General features: G+C 45.0%; 1 protein-coding gene across 6 annotated transcripts; it reads left to right on the plus strand.

Annotated features, from left to right (window-relative positions):
* The first annotated feature begins 11,051 nt into the window (after positions 1–11,051).
* Positions 11,052–15,467, plus strand: LOC119304048 (CSC1-like protein At4g35870). 6 transcript variants are annotated; one of them, XR_005148071.1, is made up of 3 exons: positions 11,052–13,535; positions 14,357–14,519; positions 15,132–15,467. XR_005148071.1 is itself a non-coding variant. In XM_037581212.1 (2 exons), the coding sequence occupies exon 1, from the start codon at positions 11,142–11,144 to the stop codon at positions 13,521–13,523; it is 2,382 nt and encodes a 793-aa protein (XP_037437109.1). In that variant the 5' UTR covers positions 11,052–11,141; the 3' UTR covers positions 13,524–13,535; positions 15,132–15,465. The 6 variants fall into 6 exon arrangements, 2 of the variants coding, with proteins under 2 accessions (XP_037437109.1, XP_037437108.1); XR_005148072.1 differs by having other exon boundaries at positions 14,357–14,479; XR_005148070.1 differs by lacking the exon at positions 15,132–15,467 and adding an exon at positions 14,622–15,111.
* Positions 15,468–15,876: the final 409 nt, after the last annotated feature.

Raw genomic sequence — 15,876 nt, forward strand, 5'->3', positions numbered from 1 at the left:
GGGGGCGGCGACGAGAGGATGGAGACGTATGGGGGGCGCGATGGGCAACGGTGCAGAGGAGAAGAAGCAGATGAGAAACTGAAATTTTTGTAAGTGTTGTTTATATAGGAGGGGCCTTTAGTACCGGTTGGAGCCACTAACCGGTACTAAAGGCCTATTTTGGCCAGGCCAAGCGGCGGGAAGCAACCCCCTTTAGTACCGGGTGGTGGCTCCAACCGGTACTAAAGCCCCCCCCCCCCTTTAGTACCGGTTGGTGCCACGACCCGGTACTAAAGGGGGTGCGCTGGCACAGGTGCGGTGCGGCAAGTTTAGTCCCACCTCGCTAGCCGAGGGGCGACCGCACTGGTTTATAAACCCCCGTGCGGTAGCTCTCTCGAGCTCCTCTCCAAAGCAGGCCTACTGGGCCTACATGTTCTGTGCTGCCCTGTTGGCCTACTGGGCCTTTGCGGGCCTGCATCCTGGCCCAACAACAGGTTGGGTTTCTAGTCGTATGCCGGCCGCTTTGGCCTAGTAGGCGGTCTTTTTTTATTTTTTTTGCTTTATTTATTTTTGAGTTGTTTTTTTGTGTATTTAGAGTTTCTTTGTGAATATTTTTGATTTAGGTACAAAAAATTACAAACTTTCTGTTAGTGCCCGTAGTTTTCAAATTTGAATAGTTTAAATTTTGAATTATTTGAAATTAGTGTGAATCACTAGTTTGTGAATAACTTAACTTTAAAAATCAGTAAAGGCATGAAAGAATTTGTTTGCACATAAAATTTCTTCGCGTTTCAAATGCCAAAACACATAATTAACTACCCTAACTATTACAGAGATTCCCTTCTGGGTGTGAAACACAGAAGAAAGTGATGATAGTGAAGCCGATCACATCCCAGATCTTTGGGTGTGAAACTTTTTCTTCGCGTGTGTCCCTTTGCGCCGTAACCATGGAAAATCTTCATCATTTAACGAGATGCTCGGGGTCAATATTCACTGTGAATGGAGCAATTTCATCAAACTTTTCATAATCTTCTGACTTGTCTGTCTTGTCATCCACTCCCACGATGTTTCTCTTCCCAGAAAGAACTATGTGCCGCTTTGGCTCATCGTACGATGCATTCACTTCCTTATCTTTTCTTTTTCTTGGCTTGGTAGACATGTCCTTCACATAGAAAACCTGTGCCACATCATTGGCTAGGACGAATGGTTCATCTGCATACGCAAGATTGTTGAGATCCACTGTTGTCATTCCGTACTGCGGGTCTTCCGTTACCCCGCCTCGTGTCATATTGACCCATTTGCACCGAGACAAAGGGACCTTCAAACCACGTCGATAGTCAAGTTCCCATATGTCCTGTATATAACCATAATATGTTTCCTTTCCCGTCTTGGTTTCTGCATCAAAACGGACACCACTGTTTTGGTTGGTGCTCTTCTTATCTTGGGCGATCGTGTAAAATGTATTACCATTTATCTCGTACCCTTTGAAAGTAATTATATTCGAAGATGGTAACTGGGACAGCAAGTACAGGTCATCTTCAATAGAGGTGTCATGCATGGTCGTGTCTGCAACCAGCTGGCGAAACTCCTGGTTTGTTCATGTGTAATCCAGTCATCAGACCGCTTCGGGTGTTTAGAGCGTAGCAAATTCTTGTGTTCATCCATATACGGAGCCACCAAGGCGGAATTCTGTAGAACTGTGTAGTGTGCTTCAGTGAGAGAATGTCCGTCCATACATATTATTTGTTCCCCTCCTAGCGTGCCTTTTCCATCCAGTCTGCCCTTATGCCGCGATTCAGGAACACCAATCGGCTTAAGGTCAGGAATAAAGTCAATACAAAACTCAATGACCTCCTCATTTTGACGGCCCTTGGAGATGCTTCCTTCTGGCCTAGCATGGTTATGAACATATTTCTTTAAGACTCCCATGAACCTTTCAAAGGGGAACATATTGTGTAGAAATACAGGACCCAAAACGTTAATCTCTTCGCATAGGTGAACTAGGACATGCGTCATGATGTTGAAGAAGGATGGTGGGAACACCAACTCGAAACTGACAAGACATTGCACCAAATCATTCTCTAACCTTGGTATGATTTCTGGATCGATTACCTTCTGAGAGATTGCATTGAGAAATGCACATAGCTTCACAATGGCTAATCGAACGTTTTCCGGTAGAAGCCCCCTCAATGTAACCGGAAGCAGTTGCGTCATAATCACGTGGCAGTCATGAGACTTTAGGTTTTGGAATTTTTTTCTCTACCATGTTTATTATTCCCTTTATATTCGACGAGAAGCCAGACGGTACCTTCATACTGAGCAGGCATTCAAAGAAGATTTCCTTCTCTTCTTTGGTAAGAGCGTAGCTTGCATGACCCTGATGTATGCCATCTTTTCCGTGCATACGTTGCTGGTCCTCTCGTGCCTCAGGTGTATCTTTTGTCTTCCCATACACGCCCAAGAAGCCAAGCAGGGTCACACAAAGATTCTTTGTCATGTGCATCACGTCGATTGCGGAGCGGACCTCTAGGTCTTTCCAATAGGGCAGGTCCCAAAATATAGATTTCTTTCTTCCACATGGGTGCGCGTCCGTCAGCGTCATTCGGAACAGGTTGTCCACCAGGACCCTTTCCAAAGACCACCTTCAAATCCTTGACCATATCATGTACATCAGCACCAGTACGGTGGCGAGGCTTCGTCCGGTGATCCGCCTCACCTTTGAAATGCTTGCCTTTCTTTCTTACCGGATGCCTGCTCGGAAGAAATCGACGATGTCCCAGGTACACATTCTTCTTACAATTAGCCAAATATATACTGTTGGTATCGTCCAAACAGTGCGTGCATGCGCGGTATCCCTTGTTTGTCTGTCCTGAAAGGTTACTGAGAGCAGGCCAATCATTGATGGTCACGAACAGCAACGCCTTTAGGTCAAATTCTTCCCCCATGTGCTCATCCCACGCACGTACACCTGTTCCATTCCACAGTTATAAGAGTTCTCAACTAATGGCCTTAGGTACACATCAATGTCGTTGCCGGGTTGCTTAGGGCCTTGGATGAGCACTGTCATCATAATGAACTTCCGCTTCATGCACAACCAAGGAGGAAGGTTATACAAACATAGAGTCACAGGCCAGGTGCTATGGTTGCTGCTGTGCTCCCCAAAAGGATTAATGCCATCTGCACTTAGACCAAACCATACGCTCCTTGCTTCATCTGCAAACTCCTTCCCGTACTTTCTTTTGATTTTTCTCCACTGCGACCCGTCAGCGGGTACTCTCAACTTTCCGTCTTTCTTACGGTCTTCTCTGTGCCATCGCATCGCCTTGGCATGCTCTTTGTTTTGGAACAAACGTTTCAACCGTGGTATTATAGGAGCATACCACATCACCTTGGCAGGAATCTTCTTCCTGGGGCGCTCGCCCTCGACATCACCAGGGTCATCGCGGCTGATCTTATAGCGCAATGCACCACATACCGGGCAAGCGTTCAAATCCTCGTACTCACCGCGGTAGAGGATGCAATCATTAGGGCATGCATGTATCTTCTGCACCTCTAACCCTAGAGGGCAGACAACCTTCTTTGCTTCGTACGTACTCTCGGGCAATTCATTGTCCTTTGGAAGCATATCCTTTATCATTACCAGCAACTTTCCAAATCCCTTGTCAGATACACCATTCTCTGCCTTCCATTGCAGCAATTCCAGTGTGGTGCCCAGCTTTTTCTTGTCACCTACACAATTCGGGTACAACAATTTTTTGTGATCCTCTAACATGCGCTGCAACTTCTTCTTCTCCAAATCACTTGCGCAGTTTCTCTTTGCATCGGCAATGGCCCGACCTAGATCATCAACGGGCTCATATGATGCCTCTTCTTCAACTTCTTCCCGCATTGTCGGCTCATCTTCTTCCCGCATTACCGGCTCAGCTTCTTCCCCCATTGTTGTATCATCATATTCAGGGAACCCATGGCCAGGATAGCTGTCGTCGTCCTCTTCTTCTTCATTGTCTTCCATCATAACCCCTCTTTCTCCGTGCTTGGTCCAAACATTATAGTGGGGCATGAAACCGGACTTAAACAGGTGGACGTGAATGGTTCTTGACGTAGAGTAATTGTGACCATTCTTACAGCGAGCACATGGACAAGGCATAAAACCATCCGCCCGCTTGTTTGCCTCAGCCGCAAGCAGAAAAGTATGCACGCCCTCAACGAACTGGGGAGAGCATCGGTCATCGTACATCCATTGCCAGCTCATCTTCATTACACAACACCGAATAGACCAAATTAATACAAGTTCATACATAAAGTTCATACAACACTTAAATGCAACAAACAAATAACTCTCTAGCTAAAGCATTTAAATGCAACAACAAATACGATCAAGATCGCAACTAAGGTAACAATGGATCCAACAGCATAATGATACCAAGCCTCACTATCGATGGCATATTTTCTAATCTTTCTAATCTTCAAGCGCATTTTCTCCATCTTGATCTTGTGATCATCGATGACATCGGCAACATGCAACTCCAATTCCATCTTCTCCCCCTCAATTCTTTTCAATTTTTCTTTCAAGTACTCGTTTTCTCTTTCAACTAAATTTAACCTCTCGACAATAGGGTCGGTTGGAATTTCTGGTTCACATACCTCCTAGAAATTTTTTTTATGTCAACTTGATGGGCATAATTTGTCATAAACACGAAATGCAACTAGTTTTAAAAGATAATATATATACCACATCCGAATCATAACAAGGACGAAGGCCGACGGGGACGGATATCAAAACCATGGCACTATATGTATAACAAACAACGTACGGGGTAAGATAATTATACGAGTAACTATATATCCAAATCGCACAAACATCAATTTTTATATAAAATTTCATGAACAAGAGGCTCACCACAAGGTGGTGCCGACGACGGGACGGTGCGGGCGATCGACGGTGGTTACGACGGAGATTTAGAAGACACTAAGTAAACCACACCTACATATGCAAACTAAGTGTTATTTTTGACCTCAAGTTGCATATAAATCAAATACTAGCACACACACACACACACACACACACACACACACACACACACACACACACATATATATATATATATATATCCTCCCAAATTACTAAACTCAAAAATTAATCACTATATAAAGCATTGCAAGAGCTAATCTAGCAATGAGAGATGAAAGGACAAAGTTGCTAACCTTTGTGATCATTTGAATGGATGGGGGCCTTCAAATCTTGACAAATTTTGGGCAAAATGTGTGATGAGCTCGAGACGAAGAGGGGAAGAACAGAGAGGAGAGGGGAAATGGGAAGAACAGAGCGAGCTCGGGTGGACGAAGGGTTTATGTAGGACGACCTTTAGTACCGGTTCGTGCCAAGAACCGGTACTAAAGGGGCTGGAGGGGCCCCAGTCTGACAACATCCTGCCACCACTCTCATTAGTACCGGTTCGTGGCACGAACCAGTGCTAAAGGTTCGCCACGAACCGGTACTAATGAAAGCGGCCCAGCTAGCCGTTGGAACCGGCACTAATGTATACATTAGTGCCGGCTCAAATACAAACCGGCACTAATGTGCTTCACGTTTGACCCTTTTTCTACTAGTGTGTGCCCCCTCCCCTTGGCCCATAAGGCCCCCCAATGCTTGTCGGGGCCTCCGAAACCCCTTTCGGACACGTTGGTCGTCACCCGGTACCCCTCAAACAATTCCGGACTCCAATACCCTTCATCCAATATATCGATCTTCATCTCCGGACCATTCCAGAACTCCTCGTCATGTCCGGGATCTCATCCGGGACTCCGAACAACCTTCGGTAACCAGATACTATTTCCCATAACAACTCTAGCGTCACCGAACCTTAAGTGTGTAGACCCTACGGGTTCGGGAACCATGCAGGCATGACCGAGACATCTCTCCGGCCAATAACCAATAGCGGGATCTGGATACCCATATTGGCTCCCACATGTTCCACGATGATCTCATCAGATGAACCACGATGTCGGGAATTCAATCAATCCCGTATAAAATTCCCTTTGTCTATCGGTATGTTACTTGCCCGAGATTCGATCGTCGGTATCCCAATACCTCGTTCAATCTCATTACCGACAAGCCACTTTACTCGTTCCGTAATGCATGATCCCGTGGCTAACTCCTTAGTCACATTGAGCTCATTATGATGATGCATTATTGAGTGGGCCCAGAGATACCTCTCCGTCATACGGAGTGACAAATCCCAGTCTCGATTCGTGCCAACCCAACAAACACTTTCAGAGATACTTGTAGTGCACCTTTATAGCCACCCAGTTACGTTGTGAAATTTGGTACACCCAAAGCATTCCTACGGTATCCGAGAGTTGCACAATCTAATGGTCTAAGGAAATGGTACCTGACATTAGAAAAGCTTTAGCAAACGAACTACACGATCTTGTGCTACGCTTAAGATTGGGTCTTGTCCATCACACCATTCTCCTAATGATGTGATCCCGTTATCAATGACATCCAATGTCCATGGTCAGGAAACCATGACCATCCATTGATCAACGAGCTAGTCAACTAGAGGCTTACTAGGGACACCTTGATCTCCATCGAAGCATCGTTGTCATCTCGCCAACTATTGCTTCTACGACTATTGCTACAGCTTAGTGATAAAGTAAAGCAATTATATGGCGATTGCATTTCATACAATAAAGCGACAACCATATGGCTCCTGCCAGTTGCCGATAACTCTGTTACAAAACATGATCATCTCATACAATAAAATTTAGCATCATGTCTTAACCATATCACATCACAAAATGCCCTGCAAAAACAGTTAGACGTCCTCTACTTTGTTGTTGCAAGTTTTACGTGGCTACTACGGGCTGAGCAAGAACCGTTCTTACCTATGCATCAAAAACCACAACGCGGTATAGTGATTGCTTTTTGATCTTCAGAAAGAACCCTATTCATTGAATCCGATTCAACTAAAGTTGGAGAAACTGACACCCACTAGCCACCTGTGTGCGAAGCACATCGGTAGAACCAGTCTCGCGTAAGCGTACGCGTAATATCGGTCTGAGCCGCTTCATCCAACAATACCGCTGAATCAAGACTCAACTAATGACGACAAGCAATATGTATATACCCATGCGCCACAACTCCTTTGTGTTCTACTCATGCATATAACATCTATGCATAGATCTGGCTCTGATGTCACTGTTGGGGAACACAGTAATTTCAAAAAAATTCTTACGCACACGCAAGATCTATCATGGTGATGCATAGCAATGAGAGGGGAGAGTGTAGTCCACGTACCCTCGTAGACCGTAAGCGGAAGCGTTATGACAACGCGATTGATGTAGTTGTACGTCTTCATGATCTGACTGATCCTAGTACCGAAAGTACGACAACTCTGTGATCTGCACACGTTCGGCTCGGTGACGTCCCACGAACTCTCGATCCAGCTGAGTGTTGAGGGAGAGCTTCGTCAGCACGACGGCGTGATGACAGTGATGATGAAGTTACCGGCGCAGGGCTTCGCCTAAGCACTACGACGATATGACCGAGGTGGATTATGGTGGAGGGGGGCACCGCACACGGCTAAGACAGTTGTCTGTTGTGTCTTCTAGGGTGCCCCTGCCCCCGTATATAAAGGAGCAAGGGGGGAGGCCGGCCGATCCTAGGGCGCGCCAAGGAGGGGAGGAATCCTCCTCCTAGTAGGAGTAGGATTCCTCCTTTCCTACTCCTACTAGGATGGGGAAGGAAGGAGTGGGAGAGAGGAAGGAAAGGGGGGGCACCCCCCTCCTAGTCAAATTCGGACTCAAGAGGGAGGGGGCGCGCGGCCTGTCCTGGCAGCCCCTCTCTCTCCACTAAGGCCCATCTAGGCCCACTAGTTCCCCCCCGGGGGGGGGGGTCCGGTAACCCTCCGGCACTCCGGTTTTCTCCGAAATCACCCGGAACACTTCCGGTGTCCGAATATAGTCGTCTAATATATCAATCTTTATGTCTCGACCATTTCGAGACTCCTGTCATGTCCGTGATCATATCCGGGACTCTAAATAACCTTCGGTACATCAAAACACATAAACTCATAATACCGATCGTCACCAAACGTTAAGCGTGCGGACCCTACGGGTTCGAGAACTATGTAGACATGACCGAGACACGTCTCCGGTCAATTAATCAATAGCGGAACCTGGATGCTCATATTGGTTCCTACCTATTCTACGAAGATCTTTATCGGCCAAACCTCATAACAACATACGTTGTTCCCTTTGTCATCGGTATGTTACTTGCCCGAGATTCGATCGTCGGTATCTCAATACCTAGTTCAATCTCGTTACCGTCAAGTCTCTTTACTCGTTATGTAATGCTACATCTCATAAATAACTCATTAGTTACATTGCTTGTAAGGCTTATAGTGATGTGCATTACTAAGAGGGCCCAGAGATACCTCTCTGATACACGGAGTGACAAATCCTAATCTTGATTTATGCCAACTCAACAAACACCACCAGAGACACCTGTAGAGCATCTTTATAGTCACCCAGTTACTTTGTGACTTTTGATAGCACACTAAGTGTTCCTCCGGTATTCAGGAGTTGCATAATCTCATAGCCATAGGAACATGTATAAGTTATGGAGAAAGCAATAGCAGTAAACTAAACGATTATCGTGCTAAGCTAACAGATGGGTCAAGTCAATCACATCATTCTCTAATGATGTGATTCCGTTTATCAAATGACAACTCTTTGTCCATGGCTGGGAACTTAACCATCTTTGATCAACGAGCTAGTCAAGTAGAGGCATACTAGTGATACTCTGTTTGTCTATGTATTCACACATGTATTAAGTTTCTGGTTAATACAATTGTAGCATGAATAATAAACATTTATGATGATATAAGGAAATATAAATAAAAACTTTATTATTGCCTCTAAGGCATATTTCCTTCAAGAAGGTCTCCAATCGTGTGTGTGGGTTGACTCCAACATGTTGAATATTAGACAATTGGATGGGTTTTGTGGTAAACGAACAACCCAGTGTGATTCATGGTTGTTCGGTGCTCTATTTTGGTGTTTCTTAGCACTCTAGTGGGAGAACCCATGTAGAGAGAAAGAGAGAGAGAGAGAGATAAAGAGAGACAAAGAGAGGATTTTTTACGGGGGTAAAAGGTGTTTATATTACTCAAGAGCAAATAATTTCCTACCTACACAAACTAGGGATATTATTAGGGCCAGAACGGAGCCAGACCACATTACGAGCCACCATGAATAACACGACACTCCCTTTCACCCATAAGTCTCTTCACCTCCGAGACCACCATGGCATATTGCGAGCGATCTTGGCCTGTACATTGGTCAACTGGACTGCCTGCAAACTGTCGCACTCCACAATGATTGGCAGCTCCGTCCACTGGAGTGCTAATGCTTTGCCCTTCATACATCCAGCTAGCTTGGCATGCAATGACTCCGGGCATGACCACAAGGAGCGACATGCGGAGAGAGAGATAGGATTGAACTGAGTGGGTTGCTCGCTCAGATGATATAGCTGGCCACCCAAAAGGGTTTTTTGTTTGACATTATTATATATCTTATGTATTTTTTGTTTAACATGCGTGTATGTTTATCAACGAATATGCTTAGCTGAGTATCAAAATATAACTATAACATAGTGTCTTGCCCCCCTTCTTCCTTTCTATGATGGCACATATGTTAGCTTTAGATGATTTTTATGTATGATCATTTGTCATGTTCATAGTTGGTGTATCAAGTAACAACATGCTCTTTGACGCAAAATGTCTGACTAGTGGAAGTTGTGTATGAGAAGATTTTTTATTTATTTTACGACCTTTTGGTCAATAAAAAATTAAGAAAACTAAATGTGATACTACCTCTATTGTACAATGTAAACATGTACACCTTTCTGGGTAATCTTGACTTTGGAGCCCTTTGAGGCAACATTCATGTGGCTCTCTTTTTTAGGTGTAACACAACTTTCATGAAAAATATATGTCTCGAAAGAACTATGGGCTAGAGAATGAATAACACAACCTTGCAAGACAACTAATTGAAATTGTCAAAATACATGTTTTTTTTCTTTCCACGACATGTAGCATAGGAGTTCTAACATCTCTTTCCACCATTATTAGATTACCTAACACACTCACATATAACGCACGAGTTCTTTCCCCAAGAACCTCACAACTACGTTTGTACGAAAAAGTGACTTGGCATGTATACCCGTTTATGAGACAACATCTATTGCAATAGTGAAAGCCTTTGTAAAGGACATCATGACAATAACCAAAATTACGTGCTACTTGATAAAAAAGATACCTAGTTGTCCATATCATTCGTTGAGAATGTTGGGTAGAACATATACCTAAAGTGCACAACATGCAAAGAGATACCCTCGAATCGCATTCTATGGACACCAAGCACTCCAAGCATCCGTGTCACCTTCAGAGCCAAACATTGTACTGTCTGCGCTCGTTAGGTTTTCTGACATAATTCTGTATGTTACCTCCGCTTGTAATGTCTGTTATTAATGAACTGATACTGATGTAATACATGGATCCATGTCCTAGCCATTATGCTTAATTGTTGGAGCCAAATTACATCCGTAGCTTACACCGCTGGTATAAGATTTTCGTATTTTTGTTACAATTATTACACGTTATAATCTCCCTGCCATAATAGAAAAGAATAAGCATCCGTGAAACTAGACAAAATTGAAGAACCTCCTTTTGAGAGCAACTTCAACAAACCCTACTAGTTTTATTGGGAACAAACCTTGATTATAGCAAGTACTAGTAATACAAAACAAATATCATCATCATTAAATAAAGCTGAACTCACTAACAAGTGGGCCACAAGTAACATGAGTCCTAGTCACCTTAACCTCGAAGTATTTTCTTGACGCGGCCACCGTTTCCCGGAAGACACAAGAAGGAAAACCACACGTTTCCCCGCCGTCCCCACCCGGCAGCGACTCAAACCACGGCGCGGGTATGGTCGGCACGGGTAGGCAAGCCCGCCCGTCGTCCCCTCCCGTCGGGATCTCGCCCAGCCCCACCCCCACCCCCACCCCCACCCCCGTCCACGAACCAACGGAGGCGGCGAGGCATCTCCACCGCCGGCGAGAAATCCAGCTAGGGTTTCCGGCGAGCGAGCCGATGGGGCGCGCGCCGTCGCCGGAGGACGCCGCGGGCGGGGAGCCGGAGGCGTGGTACGGCAGCATCCAGTACCTCGTCAACATCTCGGCGGTGGGGGCCGCCTCCTGCGTGCTCCTCTTCCTCCTCGTCAAGCTCCGCTTCGACCACCGCCGCATCCCGGGGCCCTCCGCGCTCGCCGCCAAGCTGCTCGCCGTCTACCACGCCACGGCCCCGCAGATCGCGCTCCACTGCGGCGCCGACGCCGCCCAGTTCCTCCTCTTCGAGCGCGCCTCCTTCCTCGTCCTCGCCGCCGTCTCCGCCGCCGCCTTCGCCGCGGCCCTCCCGCTCAACCTGCTCGCCGGGGACGCCGCCATCGCCGACCAGTTCGCCGCCACCACCATCTCCCACATCCCCAGGGCCTCCCCGCTGCTCTGGCTCCACCTCCTCCTCACCGCCGCCGTCGTCGCCATCGCGCACCTCGGCATCTCCCGCATGGAGGACGCCCTCCGCATCACCCGCTTCCGCGACGGCAACGGCAACCCCAGCGACCCCAACTCCAGCTCCGTCGCCGTCTTCACCATCATGATCCAGGGCATCCCCAGGGCGCTCGCCGCCGACAAGGCCCCCCTCAAGGAGTACTTCGAGCACAAGTACCCCGGCAAGGTGTACCGCGTCATTGTGCCCTTCGACCTCTGCACGCTGGAGTACCTCGCCGACGAGTGGGGGAAGGTCCGGAACAAGATCTCCTGGCTGGAGGCGAAGATGGACGCCCGCAGCCTGTTTGACGAGTTTGTGCAGGACGAATCGGGGCAATTAGAAGCGCACTGGCTTGTCAGGAGATGCAAAGAGCTGTGGGCAATGGCCGCGCAGAGGTTCGGGTTTACTGATGATGAGAGGCTAAGGAAGCTGCAGACAAGGAAACTCGTGATTGGGAGCAGGCTGTCGGATTACAAGGAAGGGCGTGCGCGTGGTGCTGGCATAGCTTTTGTTGTGTTCAAGGATGTGTACACGGCAAACAAGGCTGTGAGAGATTTCCGGATGGAAAGGAAGAAGACACCCATTGGCAGGTTCTTCCCAGTGATGGAGCTACAGCTTGAGAGGAGCCGATGGAGAGTGGAGAGGGCGCCACCAGCATCAGATATCTACTGGAATCACCTTGGGATGAACAAGACCTCACTAGCCTTGCGGCGGATAGCGGTTAACACCTGCCTCATTGTAATGCTCCTGTTCTTCAGTTCACCATTGTCAATACTCAGTGGAATGCAAAACGCAGCACGGATCATCAATGTGGAGGCTATGGATAGTGCCAAATCATGGATTGTTTGGCTTCAAGGCTCAAGCTGGTTCTGGACAATAATCTTTCAGTTTCTACCCAATGTCCTCATCTTCGTGAGCATGTATATTATCATCCCATCAGTACTGTCATACTTCTCCAAGTTTGAGTTCCATCTGACAGTGTCGGGGGAGCAGAGAGCTGCATTGCTGAAGATGGTTTGCTTCTTCCTTGTTAATCTCATCTTGTTGCGTGCGCTGGTGGAATCGTCGCTTGAAAGTTGGATTCTTAGCATGGGACGGTGCTACTTAGATAGTGCTGATTGCAAGCAGATTGAACATTACCTGAGCCCATCATTCTTGTCGAGATCTTCACTTTCTTCCCTGGCGTTCTTAATCACATGCACCTTTCTGGGAATATCTTTTGATCTGCTGGCTCCAATCCCTTGGATAAAGCATATACTGAAGAAATTCAGAAAGAATGATATGGTCCAGTTGGTCCCTGAAGAAAATGAGGAATACAGATCTATGAACAATGACGAAGAAACAAATGGTCTGGTATCGCCTCTAATGTCTGAGAGAGAAGACAGTGACATTCTGAATGGTTTCGAGGGGCATGATCTTTCCATGTACCCAATAAACCGGAGCTTCCACATGCCAAAGCAGAAATTCGACTTTGCACAATACTATGCATTTGACATCACAATATTCGCGCTCACGATGATCTACTCACTGTTTGCTCCGCTTGTGGTTCCTGTCGGTGCAGTATACTTTGGCTACCGTTACCTTGTGGACAAGTACAATTTCCTGTTCGTGTACAGAGTCAGAGGATTTCCTGCAGGCAATGATGGGAAGCTGATGGATAGGGTGCTGTGCATCATGCAATTCTGTGTCATCTTCTTTCTTGCTGCTATGTTGCTCTTCTTCGCAGTCCAGGGTGATTCCATGAAGCTACAGGCTATATGTACTCTTGGGCTGTTAGTGTTCTATAAGTTGCTGCCGTCTGGAAGTGATCGCTTCCAGCCGTCCTTGTTAGAAGGGATGCAGACAGTTAATAGCTTTGTAGATGGTCCAACGGATTATGAAGTTTTTTCACAACCTGACCTGGATTGGAATCTGTATCAATCCTGAAGAAAACTCAAGGTCAATACACACTTGTTTCATTTCAAAGTCATCTACTATCACCAGAGCTTCACATTGTACTTCTCTTGTTCTTTTGTATAGTTGATGTAGATTAACTCCTTTTTTTTCTACTAGCTGGACCTGTTCGTTTTGGAAATGACAAACACTTTTAGATCATGTAGGCATGAGCTGTCTATCTAAATTCCATGAAAAAAACACCAGGCATTATCATACATAATCAGTTCATCATCTTGAGATTCTTTTTCTTGTAATTGCCTCCATCTAACGCAAAAAAGCCCCACCCGCAGCAGATATATCAGTGGATGCCACATTTATTCTTTCCATCTTTTCTGTGTTAGTGTTCCAACTGTAAGAGAATTATTGTTATGTTTGGGATTTAAGAGATTTCTAACACTGGAATCTACCTTATGCACTGTGAATTGTGACAGTCAAACTATACTGTGAACTTCTGAAGTTTTGATGTAGCTTCACAAACATTAGTAGTTTGGTACCTGACGGGCAACAAGTGTACTGATATATCATCGTTTTTTTTATATCCCTGTTCCTCATTCATATGTTAGGCCATTAGTTTAAATTGCGTGTTTGTATCTTTATTAACCAGTGTTCATATATTTGTTAATTTGCTGTGTTTGTATCTTTATTAACCAGTGTTCATATATTTGTTAATTTGCTGTGTTTGTATCTTTATTAACCAGTGTTCATATATTTGTTAATTTGCTGTGTTTGTATCTTTATTAACCAGTGTTCATATATTTGTTAATTTGCTTTGTTTGTATCTGTAATTCTGTATTAACCATTGTGTTTATATCGATTGCTTCCAGCCATCCTTGTTCATAGAGACGCAGACAGTTAAATAGCTTTGTAGACAGTCCAACAGATTATGGAGTTTTTTCACAACCTGACCTGGATTGGAATCTGTATCAATCCTGAAGGAAAAACTCAAGGTCATTTTAAAGTCGCCTAGTATCACTGGAGCTTCACATTGTACAGCTCTCATTCTTTTGTACTGTTATGTATTAACTCTTTTTTTTTCTAGCTGGAACTGTTTGTTTTGCAAATGACAAACACTTCATTTACATCATGTAGGCATGAGCTGTCTATCTTAAATTCGATGCCAAGGCATCAGGCATTATCCTACATGATCAACTCATCATCTTGAGATTTTTTTCTTGGAATTGCCTGCATCTAGTTCAAAAAGCCCCAACCATAGCAGATATATCAGTGCATGCTGCGTTAGGATCTTCTATAAGAGTATTATTGTTATGTTTGGGATTTAAGTGATTTTTAACACTGGGAGCTACCTTATGTACTGTGAGAATTGCGAAGTCAAACTACACCGTAATTTCTGAAGTTTTTATACATCTTCACAAACATTGGTAGTTTAGTACCATGATGTGCCACAAGTGTACTGATATACCATTGGTTTTTCTGACATCCCTGTTCCAGGTTTATCCCCTTCTCACCTTTTCTCATTCGAATGTTAGGCCATTAATTAATTTGCTGTGTTTGTATCTTTATTAACCAGTCTTCATATATTTGTTAATTTGCTGTGTTTGTATCTTTATTAACCATTGTTCGTATATTGATTGCTTCCAGCCATCCTTGTTAATAGAGAGACAGAGAGCTAAATAGCTTTGTAGACGGTCCAACGGATTATGAAGTTTTTTCGTAGCCTGTCCTGGATCTGTATCAATCCTGAAGAACTCGAGGTCAATACACACTTGTTTCATGACATAGACATCTAGTATCACCGGAGCTTCGCATTGTACGACTCTCAGTTGTTTCTGTACAGTAATCTAGGATAACTCCTTTTTTTTTTCTAGCTGGAACTGTTGTGTTGGAACTTTGAAATGACATACACTTCAATTTGGACCATGAAAGCATGAGCTGCCATTCGGAAATTCCATGAGAGTATATCTGGTGTTATCCTATTCCTACATGATTAGCTCACCATCTTAAGAGATTTTTTCCTTTAATTGCGCCCATCTGACGCGAAGGCACAACCGCATCAGATGTATCAGTGCATGCTACATTTATTCTTTCCATCTCTTCTGTGTTAGAATGTCCCAACCATAAGAGAATTATTGTTCTGTTTAGGATTTAAGAAATTTTTAATGCTGAGAGCTATCTTATGCACTGTGAGTTGTGACAGTCTAACTATGCGGTAACTCCTGAAGTTTTGATGTAGCTTCGCAAACATCAGTACCATGAGCATATATGTCATAATTATACCTTGACATCCTGGTTCCAGGTTTCTCTTCCCTTTTCATCTTTTCTCATATGTATCTTTGGCCATTTGGCAGTTTACTGTTCCTGTACCTTTCTTTACCAGTGTTCTTGT

This window comes from Triticum dicoccoides, chromosome 5A, assembly GCF_002162155.2.
Source record: "Triticum dicoccoides isolate Atlit2015 ecotype Zavitan chromosome 5A, WEW_v2.0, whole genome shotgun sequence".
NCBI lineage: Eukaryota > Viridiplantae > Streptophyta > Magnoliopsida > Poales > Poaceae > Triticum > Triticum dicoccoides.

Coding starts and splice junctions, on each gene's coding strand:
- LOC119304048 (XM_037581212.1), top strand. CDS start 11,142: ATGGGGCGCGCGCCGTCGCCGGAGGACGCCGCGGGCGGGGAGCCGGAG.